A 19,946-nucleotide genomic window follows, 5' to 3' on the forward strand; every position below is an offset into this window, starting at 1 on the left:
TTCTAAAGCCTGTTCTCTAGGAAAGTGAAGTTTTATCTGTACATCTGAACCAGACATACCTGCCTGAGTAATCCTTGGATTAATGAACCAGTTATCTCAATAAAACAGGGTTTGCAAACTGAGGCTGTTCAGTGCTTGTGAAGGGGAAGCTGGCTTTGAAATTAGAAGGCACAGGTAGGGAATAAAATCAGTGCATAAATCAGAGTGTGCTTAAGGTTAGCATCCCCTTGGTACGGGAGGAAAAGTTTGTAATCACTTTTTCACAATGTTTTAGGAAAGCATATATTCTTTCTGAGACACGGGAGGTGAACAGACTTACAATTGCATTTACATTACTTTTAAAACTGTCATGAACACGGAATGCGCAAGCTTTGCTCGGCTGCCTTCGCGATAGCAAATTTCACTGCTTCTACACCTAAGGTCGTGTAAACTGCTGGAACTGGCTGAGCTCAGCTAAGACAAGTCCTATGCACTTAGGAGCAGCCACTCCTGATCGTGTAACATGTTAAGACAGCAGTAACGTATGTGATGGGATTTTACCGTGTATGGTGCTAGCCAGCTAAGCACTTCGCCCTTGCGCGTTCCACCCCCTTGTACAACACTCTTTGCTTTCAAAGGGGCAGTCTTTGGTTGGGGGGACCTGTGCTGCTGGATGCCGGGCACGGAACACGTTCTGGCTTCACGTGGCTCCAGGCAGACCTGGGCTCTGGCTGAACTCGAGCCCATGTGATAGCGACCAGGACAATCCAGCAGGGGCTGTTGCAATTGTGGGTGTGCGTTGCGCAAAGATACGGGGTTCAGGTTCGCTTACAGCCCCGCTTTCTCACTGCTGGGCAGGCTCCTGCCACTCACCCGGGCCATGACGCTCTCCCTTCGCCCACCGGCCGCTGCAGCCGCCGTGTAACCGCCCCCCGGCCACTGCGCGAGTCCGCCAGCCCCACCACGGCCATTACACAGTTAACCCTCCCCGCCACGCTTTACGGCAGCGTCGCGCTGGGCTGTACGGCGCCGTGCCCGGACGGAGGTCACCGAGCGGCGGCGGCGGTGCCGCGGTTCCGGCTCCAGCTGCAGCATGTGGCGGGTGTTGGCACGACGGGTGGCCCGGGGCGCGGCGGGGGCTCCTCGGGGACACTGCCGGGCTCTCAGTGGTGCTGGCGCCGGTCGCGGGCCAGCGGCTGGGGCTGGACCGCTGAGCCGCGGCCCGGTGTGGGGCGGCCCCGTGCAGCGGCCCGGCGGGCTCCTGCTGCCTCTTGCCTGGCCTCGGCTCATCCCGTGCCGCCGCTGCAGCCTCCCGGCACACCAGAAGGTAAGAGGCTCCTCTCCCCCCCGTCCCAGGCAGCCTGGCAGTCCCCTCTCCTCCCTCCCACCCCATAGCGTCTGTGTCCAGATAGTCGTTGGGTCCCCTCAGAGACTCGTATGATCTCTGCTTCTGGGGCAGCCCTTTCGTTTTCTGTGTCTCGGTTCCTGTCACTGGGCAGCGCAGTTTGCCGCGGGGCAACTGCAGTTTTCTTCCCCACTCCTGTGGTTCTCATACCCTTGCCACTACCTTGAGTCCTTCTGCCGTCAATGGGTGCCACCTTCATTGCCACTAGTTCTTTTTCCCTGTACCGTTCTTTGTCCCCTGGCATAGCTTCTCCTTTTCTTGGTCAACCCAATCTCAGCACCCCAGTATTGGTTTGCCCTGGGGTCTCACCAGGAAGTTGGAGACAGTCATGAGCTGCTGGGAATTTGCAGAGAGTCTCCTTTGTGCCCCCTGTTCCAGCCTGTGCTGAGGATCTATCTCTGCTCTATGCTTGGGGTTCCTATTATCGGGACTGTCTGGGTTGTAACACTGCCCTATTCCTCACAGGTGGCCTTGCCAGCTCTGTCCCCCACAATGCAGATGGGCACCATTGCACGCTGGGAAAAGAAGGAGGGTGACAAGATCAATGAAGGAGACCTCATAGCAGAGGTATTCTGGGGGCACAGGCTGTGCTGCATTTCTAATGAGCTATGTGTGCATCCTGGGTTCCGTCCCTGGTTGCACTCATTTGAACAGATCTCTTGGGTTCAAGATCACAGATGCTGTTGGGAGCAAGTGACTGACAGCCTTTAAAAACTGGTTGCTGCTTTGCTTCTTTCTGAGCAGGAGCAGCACTTAACCTGTTTGAGAACAAACTTGCTTAGGATTGCTGCCACACGGTGGTTTTTTTCCAGAACTGTGTGTGTTATGACCATATGCTATCAGACTGGAAAGCTTTGAGCACACTGGCCTTTTCTGCTGCCATAATGATATCCTGTTCTCTCTCAAAGGTGGAGACAGACAAAGCAACAGTTGGCTTTGAGAGCTTAGATGAATGCTACTTGGCCAAGATCCTGGTGCCGGAAGGAACAAGAGATGTTCCTATTGGGGCCATAATATGTATCACCGTAGAAAAGTATGTATTTCGCTAACCTTTGAGTTGAATTTTCTCTCTCAGGGCTTCTTGGGTGTCTGTGTGAAAGGTTTAAGAGACAGTCATCTGACTGCTTTTGCGGTTTTATTTTCTTCTAGGCCTGAACATGTTGATGCCTTTAAAAATTATACTCTAGATTCTGCAGCATCTGCCCCTCCTCCAGCCTCAGTGCCTCCCCCTCAAGCTGCAGCTCCCTCACCACCACCTCAGCCTTCTCCTCAGGCTCCTGGCAGCTCTTACCCTCCTCATATGCAGGTAAGAGAGCATTGCTTGTGATTTAAGGCTTGCTGCACTCATTTTCTGTCTTTGGCATTGCTAGCTCCACGGCATTTTATCATAACTACTATTTGGAGTGGGAAGTTATTAGCTACAGTTGCAGGAGTATGTGCCATTTGAATTGCTGCGTGCTTAAAGCAGGTGTTAGGGGAGGTCCCAGTGAGCTTTTTCAGGAATGTTAGCATCCCAGCTGCTAGTAGAGGAGATTCTTGTCTCTCCAGGATTGTTTTGCAGTCTAGAAAAAATACCTGCTCTACTTGCAGTATTTGGATAGTGCTGGTATAAAAAGACCCTGTGCTAAGTGTGAATAAGCTCAGAAGACCCTGTTTTATATGTTGGGGCAGAACTCCAGTCTCTGATACTCTGATGAGAACACACCAGATGGGTTTGTGGGTGACTAATAATGAGTTGTATTTGTGGATAATCTATTTACTTTGCTTAGATATTGAAGTGTACACCTACCATTGTTGTATTCGAGCACTTTGTAGCGGGGTATTTCTGTGACATTCGTTTGAAAAAGAACATTTGAAACAGTAAACCTCATTCCACAGATGATACATGTGGGAACTGATTTGAGATGTTATGCAAAATCAGTAATTGAACAAAGAATTAATTAAAGGCTTCTAATCTGACTTGTGTTTTAGCTACTAAATGTGCTTATTTCACACTGCTTGCCTTATCTGTCCAATTTTGCTCTGAACCTGTACTCACCTGTGCTGTATTTGTTGCACAGCAATATGTATGTGCAAACTTACAACATCTTTGAGTGCTTATTGGAAGATCAGGCTGTATAACTTTTAAAGGGGCCAAACCTGTTTGTCACAAAGTGACTTGCTTCAGTCTTCCTTTTTGCTTTGCGTATAGCAGCCACAAGACATTCCCAATGTGATGGCGGTAATTTGACATACAGGTTACTTGCTCTTTGCTTTTGCTTGCTTTCTTGCTTAGGCTTTGATGAAAGGAGCCAGCTAGCAATATAAGATAGCACTTTTCTTTGCTGTAATGGAGCCAGATGCATTAAAGGCTGGCTACTTCTTTAGGTTGGCATCATTTAGTCAGGAGTTAAAACTGTGTTCCTGTTCCTTCTCTATGACCAGAATCTGATCCTCTTGTATTCTCTGACTTCACAGATCACTCTCCCTGCCCTGTCACCTACCATGACAATGGGCACAGTACAGAGATGGGAGAAGAAGGTCGGGGAGAAGTTGAGTGAGGGAGACTTACTGGCAGAAATAGAGACAGATAAAGCCACAATAGGTGAGTCAACTCCAAAGCCAAGAATGGATGAGGTGTCCTTTAAAGAGGAGAATCTAGAGTACACTGTGTGCTAACTGTTCTCCTAGCTGCTCAGGGCATGAAGCTGTGAGGCAACTAAAACAAGTTTTGTTAACCTCTCATGCCATTGGAGAGCTAACAGAGCTCCTAAAACCACTTCCTATTTCTTCATCAATCCTTCTTAGCAATGTGCAGTGCATGGAGATTTTTCCCTAGTAGTTGCACTGAAAAGGATTCTCTTGCCTACTAAATATAGGACATGGTTTTAGTTACCAAAGTCTTTAGAAGCAGCATTTAGAGGCACTCCTCAGGAGCATCAGGCACTTAACCAGTTTTGTTTCTTTCCCTTAAGGCTTTGAAGTGCAGGAGGAGGGCTACTTGGCGAAAATCTTAGTGCCTGAAGGAACAAGAGATGTGCCATTAGGAGCAGCTCTCTGCATAATTGTGGAGAAAGAGTCTGATATTCCAGCCTTTGCTGACTACCAACCCACTGCAGTAACGGACATCAAGGCACAAGCTCCTCCTCCCCCTCCTCCTCCAGTAAGGACAATTCTTAGAATGTGAGAGAAGTTATGGGGACCCCAGAGTTGTCTGATCTGACTTGCTCTGCTGGTTTGACAGTGTGAGGCCCTGGCTCCCACAATATTATATATGATTGTATGAATGTAAGGCCAACTTGTGTTGGTGATAGGTGACCTAAGAAGTAATTTCTAATTTAGCGTCCAAAAACTGGAGCAGATAGTTACTCATTACAGTATTCTCCAGCCTGTTGCTAGTGCCGCTTCTGACGCCTTATCCGTGAAAACCAGCAGCATAAGTTACTTGATTGACCCTTTTTTTTGGGTGTGTACTTCAGCAGCTTAGTTGGCCTCCTTCCCAGGAAGTGTCTGATTTAATTTCTGGCCCTGAGAAACTTCTCTGAATCTGAAAATTCTTTCAAATTAGTGACTATTTTCGTTATTCTCTAGACTGGTAATTAGATGGTCCTGTTCTCTTACTGTACCTTCAAAGCCTTTGCTGAATGATCCCGAAGCTAATGGTTTTGATTCTTCTGTTAAGGTGGTGGCAACTCCTGCTGCTGCTCCTCCTCCTCAGCCTTCTGTTCCTTCTGCTCCAGCAGTCCCTACAGCTGGGCTGCCTCCCCAGAAAGGAAGGATCACGGCTAGTCCTCTGGCAAAGAAAATTGCAGCAGAAAAAGGAATTGACCTTGCCCAAGTGAAAGGTAGGTTGTCTTTCTGCTTCCTTACTTTCACTGTCTAGTGTCTGTCTTTCTCCATATACACTTGCCTATTCTTTTCTTTCCTCCCTGTCAGGAACATCCTGACTATGCAGCTGTCCTCACCAGAGGTTGCGTTAAGCAACTTCTCTCTGTTGAATAAAACTGGTACCTTTAGAAATAACACCCTGTTGCAAATACTTGAAATCCTCTTACGTTTTTCTTTGACTCTTTTAGGTACTGGACCAGATGGTAGAATTACAAAGAAAGATGTGGAGTCATTTGTGCCATCGAAGGTTGCTCCAGTGAGTAGGCATGAGATCTGTAAGAGCAGATACTTGATTATAGTGATGGAAATGCTCTATAGAAATGCAATTACTTTCTGAGGATGTTATCGCTGGATTGGTTTGACTGTGATGCTGTGTGGGCTATGGTGACTGTTAGGTTGTAAAGTTTAATCTGTCAGATACATGGATGAAGTTTTCTTCCTTTGTTTATCCTCTGGTATTTCACTGAGGGGTGACCTCATCAATGTTTACAAATATGTAAAGGGTGGGTGTCAGGATGATGGAGCTAGGCTTTTTTTTAGTGATGTCCACTGATAGGACAAGGGGCATTGGGTGTAAACTGGAGCATAGGAGGTTCCACGTGAACATCAGGAAAAGGTTTTTTACTGTGAGAGTGACAGAGCACTGGAACAGGTTGCCCAGGGGGGTTGTGGAGTCTCCTATGTTGGAGATATTCAAGGCCCGCCTGGACAAGTTCCTGTGTGATGTACTCTAGATTACCCTGCTTTTGCAGGGGGGTTGGACTAGATAATCTTTTGAGGACCCTTCCAACCCTTGGGATTCTGTGATTCTGTACTCCTGTACTCCCAACCCTTCATCTCATTGCTACGTTGTTATGGATTGAGGTAAATCCAGTCCCAACAGATTGCTGGAAGTGGCAATTAGAATGAAAGCCATACTTGTAAATGAAGAACCTGCTGTCATTGTTGCCACAAATCTTTTGTTACTCAATTGCTTGTCTTTTATATGAGATGATGGAAGTGTTGGTTTGTGTGCTGCTGGAGGGGATGTGGCTGAGTGCAGTTTGTGAGTGCCTTCTAGGGTACACCCACTGTACACAGAACAACCATCTAGCAGGACTTACTATTCTGGGAGCTTCATAGCAGTGTATATCAGTGTTGCATTTTTAAATGATTGAAGTTCTACATTTAATAATCAAATATAGGACTTAGAAAGAACCTAGTGGATACTGGAGAGGTGAGGCTAGAGAGTAGAAATATCTGCTGCTCTAAAGCAAGAGGCAGCTTAGACTCAGCACTTGTCCCACATAGTGAATTACTCTGCAGAATTGATATTTGGATAGTACTATGAATTATGCTGTCTTTCTCTGATTGCAGGCTCCAGCAGTAGGGGCAGTTCCTGCAGCTGCTGCAGTTGCAGCAGCACCAGTGGGGACCTTCACAGATATCCCTATCAGCAACATTCGGAAGGTAAGAAGATTTTATTCCTTTCTGAGAATTCTTTGCAGTATAGAATTTTCCAAATAAATTTATTTTGATTGCTTCTGTTGTATACCCTCAGGTCATTGCTCAGCGGTTGATGCAGTCTAAACAAACAATACCTCACTATTACCTTTCTATTGATATAAATATGGGAGAAGTACTGGTGCTAAGGAAAGAACTCAATGAGGTAAAGCATTTAGGCATGGTGAGATTGTGTGCATGGGGAAAGTTGTATTCTTTCACAGGTTTACCCACCTGGCATTTTGGTGATATGCTATTTTGTCTTGGAAAAAATAGTCTTTTCAGTGCCTTTTCTACCTGTTGTGCCTCAGTTCTGGACTGTCTGTGATAGAATAAGACTTTTTATCCAGGCACTGTGCATTGATTTCTGTCTTCCCCAACAGGGCCACTTTACTCTGCTTAGTGTTGTTCAATTCTTCCATCTGGGAAGTTGGACAAAAGGGTACAAAGGTTTTAAGAATAAAAAGGGTAGAAAATTTAAATGGAATAATAATTCTAAGTCAAGTTTGGGGAAAAAACAGATATTAAAAAAGGTTGTACCTTCTTAAATTATAAGAGGTACCTCCTAAACTATCTTGGCACTTCAAATATTAATGTTTACAAGTAGCATGTTTGTTTTCTAACAGTTTCTTTAAACACGCCTGCATGGCAGTGACTATCCAAGTTAACTGAGGTAATGTGTAAGAGACAAACTGACACTTCTGTATCTCTTTATTTACAGATGGTCTCAGGTAACACTAAGCTTTCTGTCAATGACTTCATAATTAAAGCTTCTGCTCTGGCTTGCTTGAAGGTGCCTGAGGCAAATTCTTCATGGATGGACACAGTTATCAGGCAGTAAGTTAATGGTACAGTCAAAGCCAGAAACTTTGTTCGGTAGGCTCATGGCAAACCTTCTGCTGGGATTTAGAGAGAGAGGAACAGATATAATGCAAAGGTTGAGGGGCTTTTGTTGAAGTGCTAAGAACTTTGCATCCAAGGCCAGTGTGCAAGGTGAAATAATTGTTGCAAAGTTAATATTAATTTAGAGTTATCCAAACAGTTCTGAAAATTACTGTCCTTGTTACCATGCTAGAGTAACTAGCATCTCCTTTGTGTCTTGCAGAAATCATGTGGTGGATGTTAGCGTTGCAGTTAATACTCCTGCAGGGCTTATAACCCCTATTGTGTTCAATGCGCATATAAAAGGCCTGGCTTCCATTAGTAAGGATGTAGTTTCTTTGGCAGCTAAAGCCCGAGAAGGTAAACTTCAACCTCATGAATTCCAGGTGAGAAACTCAAATTGCTGTTAAACATTACTGCCCTTGACTTCTGTTCAGAAGTCCTGTTTAGAATGAGCAAAACCTATTCTGTGATGTTTTAGCCATGTTTGTTAATATGCCACGTGAAATAGCTTTTGTGAGTGACTTTGAATGTGTTTTTCTTGTAGGGTGGGACTTTCACAATTTCCAATTTAGGAATGTATGGGATTAAGAATTTCTCTGCTATAATCAATCCACCTCAAGCCTGCATCCTTGCAGTTGGCTCCTCAGAGAAAAGGCTAGTGCCAGCTGATAATGAGAAAGGGTAGGTGTGCATCTGATTCTGCATATAGTGAGCTTCTGATTTCAAGAAGTTGATATACTGCTTTCATGACTTTCTGAAGTACAGTGAGATCTTCTATAAAGGGGTCACACAGGTTAAAGAGAAATGCAGTGACTGATGAATGACCTGCCATACATTTTTCTTGCAACTTCTTTGCAAGTTAAGGAGAGTCTGTTTCTTTCTTTCAGGCCTAGTCTGGGATCCACAACAGTTTAGGCACCCGTTCCTCTTTAACAAATTGTTAAAATTTGCGTTTAAGGAAAGCCTAAGGGAGGGATTATAATTCAAGTATTTTGTATATAACGTTGCCTTGGCTGAAGATTGAACTTGTGTAGATCCAGGAGAATGTTTTGGATTATTTAAACGTTTTAACAGTCTGTCACTGACACATGGGGAAGCTCAAGGTTATTTGGTAAAATGGCTGTTTGTCTTCGATTGTGTGAGGCTGTTCTTGTGATTCAAGGATAGATGAGCTTCCTGTCCTAAAGGGAACATACAAATGTGTTTCTTAATGGTAGAAAAGGAATTAATATGATTCTGCTGTATGATGTAATCTTTTGCAGAAGTTCAAAGGGAGAAACATCTGCTGCCAAGCACCAACTGTTGTTGCTGGTTCCCTGATAAAAGCTATTTTTGCTTTGTTACTGGCACTGACTTGCAGAGGATTGTATTAACCTTTTTTTTCTTCCCCCTTTCAGATTTGATGTGGCCAGTATGATGTCCGTTACACTTAGTTGTGACCATCGTGTTGTAGACGGAGCAGTTGGAGCACAGTGGCTTGCTGAATTCAAGAATTTTCTTGAAAAGCCAGTAACCATGCTGCTATAATTTAACCATGCAAGCGAAGTTTTTCTGGATCACACTGTTTTGTTTTAAACAAGCTATTTAGACGTGAGTGTTCAGACTTATTAAAAGAGTTCCTTTTTTATTTTAAATATGTATTATATTATCTGGTAATGTTATTACCAGTCTGTACAGAAAAAGTTTGCAAAAGTGCTTTTCAGAGCAATATTACAGCTATACTGTATTTTTATACAGTTAACTTGCAAACTCTTCCAAAACAGAGTTAAGCATCCCAGATTTAAAAGTTACCCAGGCAGTACGCATACTGCCATCTGCTTCTAAACTAGGGTGAACGGGGAGGTGGGGAGTGCACACCAAGCAATTTCATCACCTCTGTTCTTATTAATTTGAATTATAAACATCTCTTCACAGGAGTTCAGGTGAGATGGTAACTGAAACATACAAGTTAGTAAAAGGTGGATTCCCTTACTGTCCTATTCTGCTGGGATGGGTAGTATGACATGCACTAAGGGACTGAAGCGCCCGGGAATAGTTTCTCAAAGGCCAAGTGCTAGCATTCCAAATCTCTCTTTGGAATTTGGCACTGGTCTGGACCTTCTCAGCTATGTGATCCCTTTTGAGCACTTTAAGGTGAAAGAGCACTGATATCTGTGGGGTCACAGCGCTCAGATACCACAGGGAGTGCTTATCTCCTTGTGGACTTATACTTACATGTGCTTTCTGTATGAAAACTCTAATTGCTGTTCCTCTTGTTAATATCAGACTAGGATGCCATGGAAAGTAACCATTTTGCAGAATGTTTAAGAGAAACTGTGTGCTGGAACCCAGTATAGGCAAATCATACACTCTAATAATCCCATCAGTCGATATTAGTCCTGTGATGACTCAAATGTTTGGAATTTTTTTCCAGGCATTCTGACATAGGAATCTCTGAATTAGTCACTGGTACTGTGGTTCTGCCCTGAATTGTCTATGTTGTTCCAGCCTCAGTTGGCTGCAAAATGTGCTACCATATGTATATTGTATGTAAAATGCTTCGATAGTTTGTTGGACTTGTGTCCAGTTACCCCAGTCATTGTATCCTGAAAGGGGTGCAGTGCTGAACATTCTTAAGCTCCATTTTCCACATGAAATCGTAATGTGAAAAGGATGGCTGTGTAGCAATTACAAAGTGTCCAGGAGAATTACAAGGGGGTAGAAGTCTAAAAAAGGAAAGAAAAAGTTTCAGCTGTTCTGTTATTCTGTATATTGCATTAAGTACTGTCTCCTGTAAAGGTCTACAACGTCCACTAAAGATACTGGAAGAAAATACTATGGAAATTAAATATTTTTGTGGGAACTGTTTAATGTCTGGTTGCTGTGATAGCTGGTTTTCATGCCTGGCTTAAGCAAAAAGGTGCATTAAAGCTTTAGTTTTTCTTTAATATTCTAAAATATCTTGGTTCCAGACTTGCTCTAGTGAACCTATGTTCTATTAAATGTTTGGAATTGACAACTACTAAAACATCTTCCAGTGCTTTTGTATTCAGTTGTGTGTGGCTTACTGTACTGCTATAGCAGAATCAGAGCTGTTTAGCCTATCAGTCTGATCATTAAACTCACCCTATTAACCTTAAATTGTAATTACAAATGTTCCAAAACAATACATGCTTTATTAGTATCATGTAGCAGTGAACTTGAATCTTCCTGGCTTCCTTGCTGCAGCGCACCTCAAATTCTGGTTACAGAGACCTTTCACTCTGGAACACTTGCAACTCAGAAAATCCTGCCCAGTGCTTGTGCACTGAGTGCTGATAGTGACTTCTGGTCCTGCTTGCATCCTTCAACAGGCCAGCTCAGCTCATGCAATGGTGGAATTTCACCTTGAACTTGCAATTATAACCACTGAAGAGTGTCTCAGTGCAGCCAGAAGTCTCTTTGAAACAGAGAATGGGGAAAGCTAGGAGTTAACTGCACTTTCATCAGTCTGTATTTTAAAGTTGCAGCACAAAACCAATTTGTCTGTTTCCATTTCTGATCTGATGAGTATCAGTACAGAAGCATGGTTGTAATGCATGTGTTGTAAGCCATAAGAATGACATGCTACCAAATCAATCATGAAAATAAGATCAGTTAAGCTTTTGTTTGTCCCTGTGCCAATTCTAGTCATGCTTAGTAATCCTTGAAGCTGTTCTGTGTTGCTTTTTGTTGCTTTGTATTACTTTGTATTTTGTGTATTTCTGTAAAGTAATGCAGGTGGTTTTTCCTAGTTGAAGTGCTGCAAGGTTGTTTTTGGTTGCTAGCTTCACTCCAATCATTCCTGAGCTTTGAATCTGTAGATGTTGTTTTGGATGGTACAGAATAGGTCTGGTTTTTGTGGTCTCATTCAGAGATTATGAAACCAGTAGGAACTGAGGTCAAGCATATTCAGTGACTACAAAGCCTATTCCTTTAAAATCAGCAGGGATTGTCCTAAAGAGACTGAGAACACCATGCAGGGCAACTTGTTGAACTGTGTATGACACACCTCTGCTGGCTGTTCCAGTATTAAACACGTGAGACTTGCAAGAACCGTGTTTAACCAGTAATGAATTTATTCCGCAAGAACACTTCACAACTGTTACTGCTGTACCTTAAGGCAAAATGAATGACGTAGTAAAGCATGTATGCATTTATGGTCTTTTACTACAGCTGTTAACATATTCAAGTTACTTCTTGAATATTTGCAATCTTTAAACTTATTTTTGTCCTAACTTGTGTGGTATTAATGTTTCTTCAGACTTCCTTTTCTACATGCATTCGAGGTATTCACCCCTGAAGATCAGAAGGTCAATTTAAAGAAATCCAACCCATCACCATCTAAAAGTTAGGATTCTCATTCTGAGCTTTTTTTCTTGTTCTGGCATCTGTGAACATGAACTGGACAGAATGCAGTCTTTAAGGATCTGGCTTGGCAACCAGCACTGTGATAAACAACATCCGTTTTCCTTTGTTAAATACTGCTGTAGTTGTTTCTTCATCCACCAGTTCTGGAAGCTCTAGTTGTAATTTGTATTTTCCAGGGACTTCAATGACTATGTCATCCTGAACCAAGAAAATTAAAATACTTGATTAACTATTGGACAGTGAATTAGCAGTGAGCATTTCTAGGAATTGGATACTAGACTGAAAACACAGGATTGTTATTTCTGCTAGCTTACCTTTGAAATTCTCAGATCGCACTCAGAAACAGAGCTAACCTTAGGCAATTCAATTCTGAGTTGAATTTTGAGTGGTTTCTTGTTTGCATCATTTACAGTGATCATTTCATAGACAGGGGTACTGAGCTTCTCCGGTGTTTCAGTGCTAGGAATTTCCTCTATCAGATGCCCTTTAGACTGCATCACATGTTCTTCCTTCAGCAGGACCGAAGCATTGCTGCAGTCCTCAGCTTCCATAGTGTGTAGCAGCTCATCAAGTGTTAGTTCTTTCAAGAAAAGGAAATTTTTCACACCTACCACTCAGTTACAGAAGTGTAATGTTATGATACTTGACAAATACATCACAAAAGTTTTAACTGTAACTAATTGGCATTAACAGTTTTGTCAGCTGAAGGCTGTTACTGGCAGTTTTCCTTTGCCCACAATTATGTTATACTGCCGGTGGGTTAAAAGTTATTATTTTCAGACTCCTAGTTACAGCAGTCCCTGTTACTCAGTTTAGGGCAAAAGAAACTTGAGCACCTCAAAGGATTCAATGCTAAGAGAGTTCCCATGCTTAGTGGATATAAAAGAAAAACGGAATATGCTGTTCCAGTGTTACTATGTTTTCTCAGTTGTAAAACACCAAAGATAAATGCAAATAGGCCAGCAGGGTTAAACTACTGCCTGGTATGAATACTTCTGACTTGGAAGCGTTTGGTTTATGCTTAAGGCAAAAATTGGGTTACAGATGAGGCCTGAGTAAATTTGTTGGAGAATCTCATAGGTCAAAGAAAAGCAACTGCATATCTCTACATACCCTTCTTTGTGTTCTGACTGAGATGTGGAGTTGGCCTCTGCCTTCCTCTCAGACGTTGCTGCATCATTTCCAGGCTTCCCTTCAATTTGTATGATTCAATGGTGTACAAATGAGAAAGAGTAAGGTTGCATCGTTCCTCAACAAATTTAAGTGTCAAATGGATCAAGTGCTCCATTTTCTCTAGGTTTTCTTGTCCCCTCTGAAGAACATCTGGGTTATATGCAATATCTATAATGCTGTAAAGGTCTATAAAAGTAAGTTATGTGTCAGAATTATTGTGCCAGTGTTCTTTATAGTCACTTCATTTTAAGAGCAAAGGAAACTAATTCGTGGCTTCTGGGCAGAGCTGGCTCTTACCCAACCTCATCTACAGAAGCACCCCGAGCCAAGAGCTGGGGACGGCACAGCACCACCCCCTGTTACAGCGACAATCTGCGTGTGATCGCCACGCAATGCAGTAGTGCAGGAAGAAACGCATCCGGGGCGAGGCGCAACTCTTTCGGGACGTACCTCCTTCGCCACATACTTCTAGCGGCCCCGCACTGACAGGTGTGGGGTCAGCGGGGCCTTTAGGGGCCGGGACCCTTTTCCAGCTGCAGACATTGATGAACAGCGGCCTCCCGACACCACCCTGCAAGAGACCGACCTGCGGCTGAGCTCGCCGCCCCGCAGCACCCGGGCGGGAGGCCGCGACCCCGACCCCGCGCACGCACCGCGGGGCTCGCCCGCAGGCACAGGTGAGGCTCCGGGGGAGCGCAGAGCAGCTCGGCCTCGGCGCGCTGCTGCTGCAGGAGCCGGCGGTAGGCCCGGGGCTCGTTCTCTGCCATCTCGTCCAGCAGCGACCAGAGCTGCGCGGCCCGAGCCAGCGCCGCGCCCGCCATGGCTGCCCCCGGTCGCCTAGCAACGGCCGCCGGAAGGGCGGGGCTCCGCGGGTCCGTCGCTTTCCCCGTCCGCCCGCTGCTTCCGCGCGTTCTGGCCCCTCGGCCGCTCTCGCCCTGAGCCCGCTGCCCCCGCGGCGGGGCTGAAAGCTGCCTGCTTCCCCCGGAGCCGCCGTGGGACCGCTGCGCCCCGGCGTGTGCTACCAGGAGGAGGCACTGTGCGGGGAACACGTCCGGTCGGGAGCCGAGAGCAGGCCCTGCCGCTCCCCGGCTGCGGGGGTGCCCCGGTGAGCGGGCCCGGGGGTGCCGGTGGGGCCGGCGTCTGCGGGGCCGTGTAGGGCGAGAGGATGTCCCGGGTGCCGGTGGGGAAGGTGCTGTTGAGGAACGTCATCCGGCACACGGGCGCGCACAACAAGGTACGGCCGGGGCCGGTGGGGGCTGCCGGCCTCGGCGGCCCCTTGTCCCCCCTGTCTGCGGTGACTCTTCCGCCTGGCTCTGCCCCGTGGCCGCTTCTGCGGGCGGCTTCTGTCCGCGGGTGCGAGTGCAGGTGCCCTGGGCATCACCTGGGGGCTGCTCCGAGGCTCGGGACCGCTGGTACTTCCCCGTGCGGAGCGGGCAGTGGGGCAGGCGGAATGCCCGGGAGATGGGGAGAGCAGAGAGGAAAGGAGCTTGTTGAAATCAGCCGCGTAAACACCGTTAGTCTCGATTTCAGTTTAACCTGGTTTTGAGTCCTTATTCTGGGAACGTGCATATTTAGATAGACAGATGTGTATATATATATATGTTCACCTGTAAAATTTGTGCCAGGGAACATATTTTCTCAGGACTTTAATGAAAACTGTGGTTTGCTTTTTTAAAAGTAGTAAATCTCTGTCTTTTTTCTTGCACTGTGTATGTATCGTGAATTGCATCGAAGAATTTCAACTCTGTGTTAATGTGCATAGGCAGTATTTTAGTGCCAGGTTAAGAAACTCCATTAACTTTAGCAAACTCCTTAATGAATTCCTGACATAATTCAGCAGGTCTAACTCGTTTGTTTCATATGCTTATAAAATTACTTATTTACTGTCAGTGTCCATAAACATAAGTGTGTGTTAAACCACACAGTATCTGCATGCTGTGTTTTATTAGCTTGTCATGTAACTTCTCATTTCATCTTGGTCCTTCCAGATGATATTTATATACTGCATTCTCTAACAGTATGCATGTTTAGGGTGGTAATGAATAACAAGGCAGGGTAGCCAGAACAGATGAGATAGCAAAATCAGGCAAACCCACCTTTCTGATGCAGTTAGCCTCATGTGCTTTGTTACGATATTACCATCAAGAGGTTCTCCTTTTGGTTACCGCTAGTAGAAAATAATCTGTTTCAGTATGGTAGGAAAGCTTGTTGTGAATTTTGTTAGCAGGAGTGTTGAGCTGATGTTACATGCTAGGTGTCTGTAAAGTTTCCGTAATGTTACTCTTCTTTTCCTTCTGCAACTTTCAGATTCAGGAAGAAACAGAAATGTGGAAAATAAGGGAGTGGGAGAAGCAAACCGAAGAGACTTACTGGAAAAGGCAGAGCAGAATGCTGTCAGACACCTCCAGGTGGGTTTTAGTTGTTTAGAGGAGTTAATTGTCTTGACTTAATTGCTAAGTTGATGAACTCCTGTTTGTTACAACACTTCAGGAGCATCCTATGATGAATATGTGTTTACAGTGTATGAAGTCAGATTACAGATACATTTATTTTCTCCTTAATGAGTAAGTGTCCTGGGTTCAGCAGCAGTAATTTTTCTCCTTAGTAGCTTGTGCAGTGCTGTGTTTTCAACTTTAGTCTGAGAACAATGCTGATAACACACCGATGTTTTTAGTTGTTGCTAAGTAATGCTTAATCTGACCAAGGACATATTCAGTCTCATGGTCTGCCAAGTGAGGAGGAGCATGGGAAGATGGGAGGAAGCAGAGGCAGGACACCTGACCCAAAAGGGTATTCCATACCACAGCACATCATGCCCAGTATAGAAACTGGGGGAATGAGTTACCCAGAAGGCCCAGATTGCTGCTCAGGTCAAGCTGGGTATCTGTCAGCAGTAGGTGTACATCACTTGTGTTTATTGTTTTCTTTTCCTTTCCCCTTTTAGTTTTATATTCTCTCCCCCTGTTATTTCCATTATTATTATTATTATTATTATTATTATTATTATTATTATTATTATTATTGGTGGTAGCAGTAGTGGTTTTGTATTATACCTTAGTTACTGGACTGTTCTTATCTCAACCCATAGGATTTACATTATTTCAGTTCTCCTCCCCATCCCTCCAGGAGCTGGGGAGGGGAGAAGAGAGGGGGAGTGAGCAGGCAGCTGCTTGGTTCTGAGTTAATGGCTGGGCTTAAACCATGACAGTAAGGTTTTGTGAGAGCTGTTAGTGATGACTCTGTAAAAATAGTAGCTGGTCTTCTTGCATAGATGGACATTGAAGGCTTGCTGCATTTTTGTTCCTCTCACTGGACTAACCCCTTGTTCAGAAATTTTCTGCATCAGAGCTGACAGCTGAAGAGCAACTGTTCTCTTTTCACAGCAGCCGGATGCGCAGTGATGGCTTTGATGAGGACGGCCACAGGCCTGACTGGAAAGCGAAGAACTCACAGTTTCTGGACCTAGTTGAAGATGATCTCCTTAGGGCCCGATCCTGGAATAAAAAGCTGTATGAATGCGAAGCCAACATGCCAGACAGGTCTGTGGCGGAATTACGTTCTGTGATTATAATTAATTAAAACATCTTTTGGGGGTCATGTACCAAGACGTTAGTACATTTGTATTTCCAGTACATATTCCTATAAAATAATGCTTGGTTTTATTTTGAGAATAAGTAACATGTACAAACTTACACAGTGTCACAGGATAAGTGATACAAGTTGAATTATAGAGTCCCTAAGTCACAGTTAGCAGCAAAAGCTCAGCCTTAAGCTTAGCAGCTAAGCTTAGTATTTATTACTTTGCCCAAGGAACTTAAAAAGTTAGTGCTCTCCAGGGTTATTTTAAAGCAACTTGGATTGAAATTATTCCTGATTAGAAATGGAAAGGAGGCTGAGAACATCGGGTATATTTAAATAGTACAAACCAAATCAGTTATATTTCCTTCCTTTTTTTTTTGGTTGGGAAGGTTCTGATAGCCTTCTTTGCTATCGAAGCTCTTGTTAATTCTGTGGCTCCATCTTTTCAGAGTTATATTTTTTCCTTAAATACATTATCAATTTCCAATATCTGGTTCTGCTTTCTTACAGATGGGGTCACAGTGGCTATAAAGAGTTATATCCTGAAGAATTTGATACGGATAGGTAAGGCAACTAGATGTACTAATGTGTCTGAAATCTTGCTCTGTCAGGTTATGCAGGAAATTTGTTAAACTAAATTTTAAGTTCTGAGTATAGATCAGCCTTGACTGTAAAGCAACACTGTTTAGTTACAGATACCTGCTGAAAAGAATCTAGGCCATTAATGTGGTTCCCCCTTGTCTGAGTCTTAGGAGGTATTTGCATCTTTTATAGTAATTAGACTTGCAGCTTGAGCTCGAGTTACTAAAATGCTATGAATCTGGAAGGTCTGTCTGGGCCAACAGGGACCCATAGTAGGAGGCCTAATCCTAATCAGCTCAGTATATTCCCTCTCAAAACGCTCCAGGTTCCCCTTTCCTGTGTAATGTACCTGTATTTTCTGTGTTTCTCCTTACTTGAAGAATATAAAATCTTTGAGGAATATAAATTCTTTGAAGAATATAAAATATAAAAGCAGCATCCCGAGGAGTGGAGACTTAACTGTAAAATAAGATCTAAATAAATCAGAATTAATTATTTTTAAACTATACTTAACAGAATCATCACATACAATATTTGTTAGGCTTACAGATTTGAAGTAACCTGCTGTAAATAAGCTTTCATCACTCAGTGGCTTTCAGTACATACTCTCCTTGGTTCTGGCTCAAATACTAATATTAATAAGGTGTGAACCCAAGCTGTTACTAAGTACTTGAAACTAAAGTGCAGCTACCTTGTCTGTCAAAGCAGCTGCTTTCCTGCTCTAGCCAAATGATGGACTTGTTTAAAGCTTTGAGACAGAAGAGGTTTAACTGCTATGTGGCTGCCTGTCTGCTTCCTTTTGACGATCCTGTGCTCTTTCTACAGTGATCAGCGAGAAGGGGATGACCAAAGTGCTATCAATGGGAAGAAGAAATCTCATCTAGAAAAGCAAACTGCCCGGGAATCACACAAACGGAAAAAAACAAAGAAATCGCACAAGAAAAAGCAAAAAAAGCGATCGCACAAAAAGCGAAAGAAAAAGAAAAAGGAGCAGGGGAGAACATCATCAGATTGTTCCCAGGAGAGTGAGTGCTCAGAAGAGGAGACTTCAAGCACTCGAAAAGGGAAACACAAGCGCAAGAAAAAGACCAGGAAAGTGCCTGCCAGGGAACCTACCTCCTCTTCTGGGCAGGAAAGTGACTTTTCTCATGCAAGCAGCTCAACCACCAGCAGCTCTGAGGACAGTGAATCTGAGGAGAAAAAAGAGAAACGGCCCCCAAAAAAGAGAAAGAAACATCACAATTCTGTGTCAGAGAGGCACAGTGAAGTACCGGAGAAGAGGAGCAAGAGGAAGAACTGGAAAGTGGCTGCTGATGAAAAATCAGAGGATAGCTCAGATGAGGACTGATGAGTCTAGGCTGCAGATCAAACAATAAGGTAGAGGACAGAGGCAGGTGTTTGTCTTTCAGCACTGCCCCATGGTACAAGTCGTTTCAACAGTGTGGTTTATATACATCCTGCCAGCCCACGGGGGAGAAAATGAGCCTTGGCAGCCTGCAGTAGGTGCCCCCTTGCTTTTCATTGACTTGACCTTCAGAAAACCAGGGGAGCAGTTGCGTGCCTCACATGTTGGCTAGTCCTGACAACTTTGGATTCTTTTTGTGTGACCTCTGATGCAAGAAAATGTTACAGGCTGTCTGCAGGGGAAAAACAGGCACATTTGCACCAAGGTCTTTTTGTGGGTTTTTTTTTTTCTTAAGTTTTAACAGATTGCTTTTTTGGGTTACCAAATCAATGACCAAGACTTGCAATAGGAGAAGGGTTGAGACAAAAAGTCTGATAACAGAGGAATTGTCACTGGGTTTAACCCTACAGTAGCTTTGTTTTCCCATCTTCCAACAAAAGCAGATCTTTATGTTGGCATGTACATGGTCAGGTGGGTACAGAAGGGACATTCCACCTGAAGGTGCAGTGACTTCTGCTGAAACTATTCGTGCTGACAGAGGAGCCTTGGTGGGTGTTGTGTTCTGTTTCTGGTCTGCCCAATGTATTACTGGAGAAACCGGTACTGGGCCGTTCTCCCTGCAGCTGAACAGCCAAGCCTTTTAACAAAATAAACAAATCTAGACACGTCTGATGCTTTTGTCATTGTTTTGGAGTAAAGCCTGGGGACCGAGCACAAGTCTGAGAAGGGTAAGTGGTTGTTGTGTCTTCCCTGTGCCATGTTTCTGCTTCAGCAGACCAAATGGTTGTGGAAAACTTAGAGGAGGTAAAGAAGGCTGGAATGGGAATTAGCCATCTGGGAAATGTACTGCACTCATGTGATTGTTGTGTCAGCGAGCAGGCACAGCTCCAGCTTTAGTCTGCACCTAAACAAGTACAAAACAGTGTCAGTATCCCTGGGTCCTGCTTGCTGTCCCCCTTTTTCACTGCCACGTGACGAGACATTCTCTGCATGCCGTTGTCCACTAGCTAACACCGAAGACTTGGAGAAAGCAGTACTGCAGAGTCACTTTGCTTTCAACTCTTTCATCGTAGTCACTTCCTGGTCAGCTACGCAATAACAATGCAGGAGCTTTCTGTACATCATGGGCGATGTCCCAGGAGGTGTTCATTTTGTGTAGCTTCCCTCGTACAAGTATTTTCCATTCGCCAGCGTGCCGGTGAGGAGCGCCTCGGTTCGCTG

At 44.4% G+C, this 19,946-nt stretch overlaps 3 protein-coding genes across 6 annotated transcripts; 2 read left to right on the top strand and 1 right to left on the bottom strand.

Annotated features, from left to right (window-relative positions):
• The first annotated feature begins 803 nt into the window (after positions 1 to 803).
• Positions 804 to 13,371, top strand: DLAT (dihydrolipoamide S-acetyltransferase). 2 transcript variants are annotated; one of them, XR_010616466.1, is made up of 15 exons: positions 804 to 1,306; positions 1,850 to 1,951; positions 2,293 to 2,417; positions 2,534 to 2,690; positions 3,842 to 3,968; positions 4,339 to 4,526; positions 5,046 to 5,208; positions 5,440 to 5,507; positions 6,608 to 6,700; positions 6,792 to 6,899; positions 7,455 to 7,570; positions 7,839 to 8,001; positions 8,163 to 8,299; positions 9,016 to 9,208; positions 11,880 to 13,371. XR_010616466.1 is itself a non-coding variant. In XM_065697211.1 (14 exons), exons 1-14 carry the CDS (start codon positions 1,073 to 1,075, stop codon positions 9,143 to 9,145), a joined length of 1,911 nt encoding a protein of 636 aa, XP_065553283.1. In that variant the 5' UTR covers positions 804 to 1,072; the 3' UTR covers positions 9,146 to 12,230. The 2 variants fall into 2 exon arrangements, 1 of the variants encoding a protein (XP_065553283.1); XM_065697211.1 differs by having other exon boundaries at positions 9,016 to 12,230.
• Positions 11,677 to 14,009, bottom strand: PIH1D2 (PIH1 domain containing 2). Its single transcript, XM_065697212.1, has 5 exons — positions 13,813 to 14,009; positions 13,610 to 13,730; positions 13,100 to 13,345; positions 12,301 to 12,566; positions 11,677 to 12,184 (listed from the first exon to the last, which is right to left on the bottom strand). Exons 1-5 carry the CDS (start codon positions 13,978 to 13,980, stop codon positions 12,038 to 12,040), a joined length of 948 nt encoding a protein of 315 aa, XP_065553284.1. The 5' UTR covers positions 13,981 to 14,009; the 3' UTR covers positions 11,677 to 12,037.
• On the top strand, positions 13,568 to 18,768 carry NKAPD1 (NKAP domain containing 1). 3 transcript variants are annotated; one of them, XM_065697215.1, is made up of 5 exons: positions 13,568 to 13,836; positions 15,467 to 15,567; positions 16,543 to 16,698; positions 17,249 to 17,302; positions 18,146 to 18,768. In XM_065697215.1, the coding sequence occupies exons 2-5, from the start codon at positions 15,485 to 15,487 to the stop codon at positions 18,666 to 18,668; spliced, it is 816 nt and encodes a 271-aa protein (XP_065553287.1). In that variant the 5' UTR covers positions 13,568 to 13,836; positions 15,467 to 15,484; the 3' UTR covers positions 18,669 to 18,768. The 3 variants fall into 3 exon arrangements, with proteins under 3 accessions (XP_065553287.1, XP_065553285.1, XP_065553286.1); XM_065697213.1 differs by lacking the exon at positions 13,568 to 13,836 and adding an exon at positions 14,042 to 14,393; XM_065697214.1 differs by lacking the exon at positions 13,568 to 13,836 and adding an exon at positions 14,042 to 14,264.
• Positions 18,769 to 19,946: the final 1,178 nt, after the last annotated feature.

Source organism: Lathamus discolor, chromosome 17 (genome assembly GCF_037157495.1).
Source record: "Lathamus discolor isolate bLatDis1 chromosome 17, bLatDis1.hap1, whole genome shotgun sequence".
NCBI classification, from domain to species: Eukaryota; Metazoa; Chordata; class Aves; order Psittaciformes; family Psittacidae; genus Lathamus; species Lathamus discolor.

Coding starts and splice junctions, on each gene's coding strand:
- DLAT (XM_065697211.1), top strand. CDS start 1,073: ATGTGGCGGGTGTTGGCACGACGGGTGGCCCGGGGCGCGGCGGGGGCT. Junction 4,527..5,045: donor CTCCTCCCCCTCCTCCTCCA/GTAAGGACAATT, acceptor TCTTCTGTTAAG/GTGGTGGCAACTCCTGCTGC. Junction 8,300..9,015: donor CCAGCTGATAATGAGAAAGG/GTAGGTGTGCAT, acceptor TCCCCCTTTCAG/ATTTGATGTGGCCAGTATGA.
- PIH1D2 (XM_065697212.1), bottom strand. CDS start 13,980: ATGGCGGGCGCGGCGCTGGCTCGGGCCGCGCAGCTCTGGTCGCTGCTG. Junction 13,731..13,812: donor GCCTGCGGGCGAGCCCCGCG/GTGCGTGCGCGG, acceptor GGTCTCTTGCAG/GGTGGTGTCGGGAGGCCGCT. Junction 13,346..13,609: donor AGAAGTATGTGGCGAAGGAG/GTACGTCCCGAA, acceptor TTACTTTTATAG/ACCTTTACAGCATTATAGAT.
- NKAPD1 (XM_065697213.1), top strand. CDS start 14,325: ATGTCCCGGGTGCCGGTGGGGAAGGTGCTGTTGAGGAACGTCATCCGG. Junction 14,394..15,466: donor ACACGGGCGCGCACAACAAG/GTACGGCCGGGG, acceptor TGCAACTTTCAG/ATTCAGGAAGAAACAGAAAT. Junction 16,699..17,248: donor GAAGCCAACATGCCAGACAG/GTCTGTGGCGGA, acceptor GCTTTCTTACAG/ATGGGGTCACAGTGGCTATA.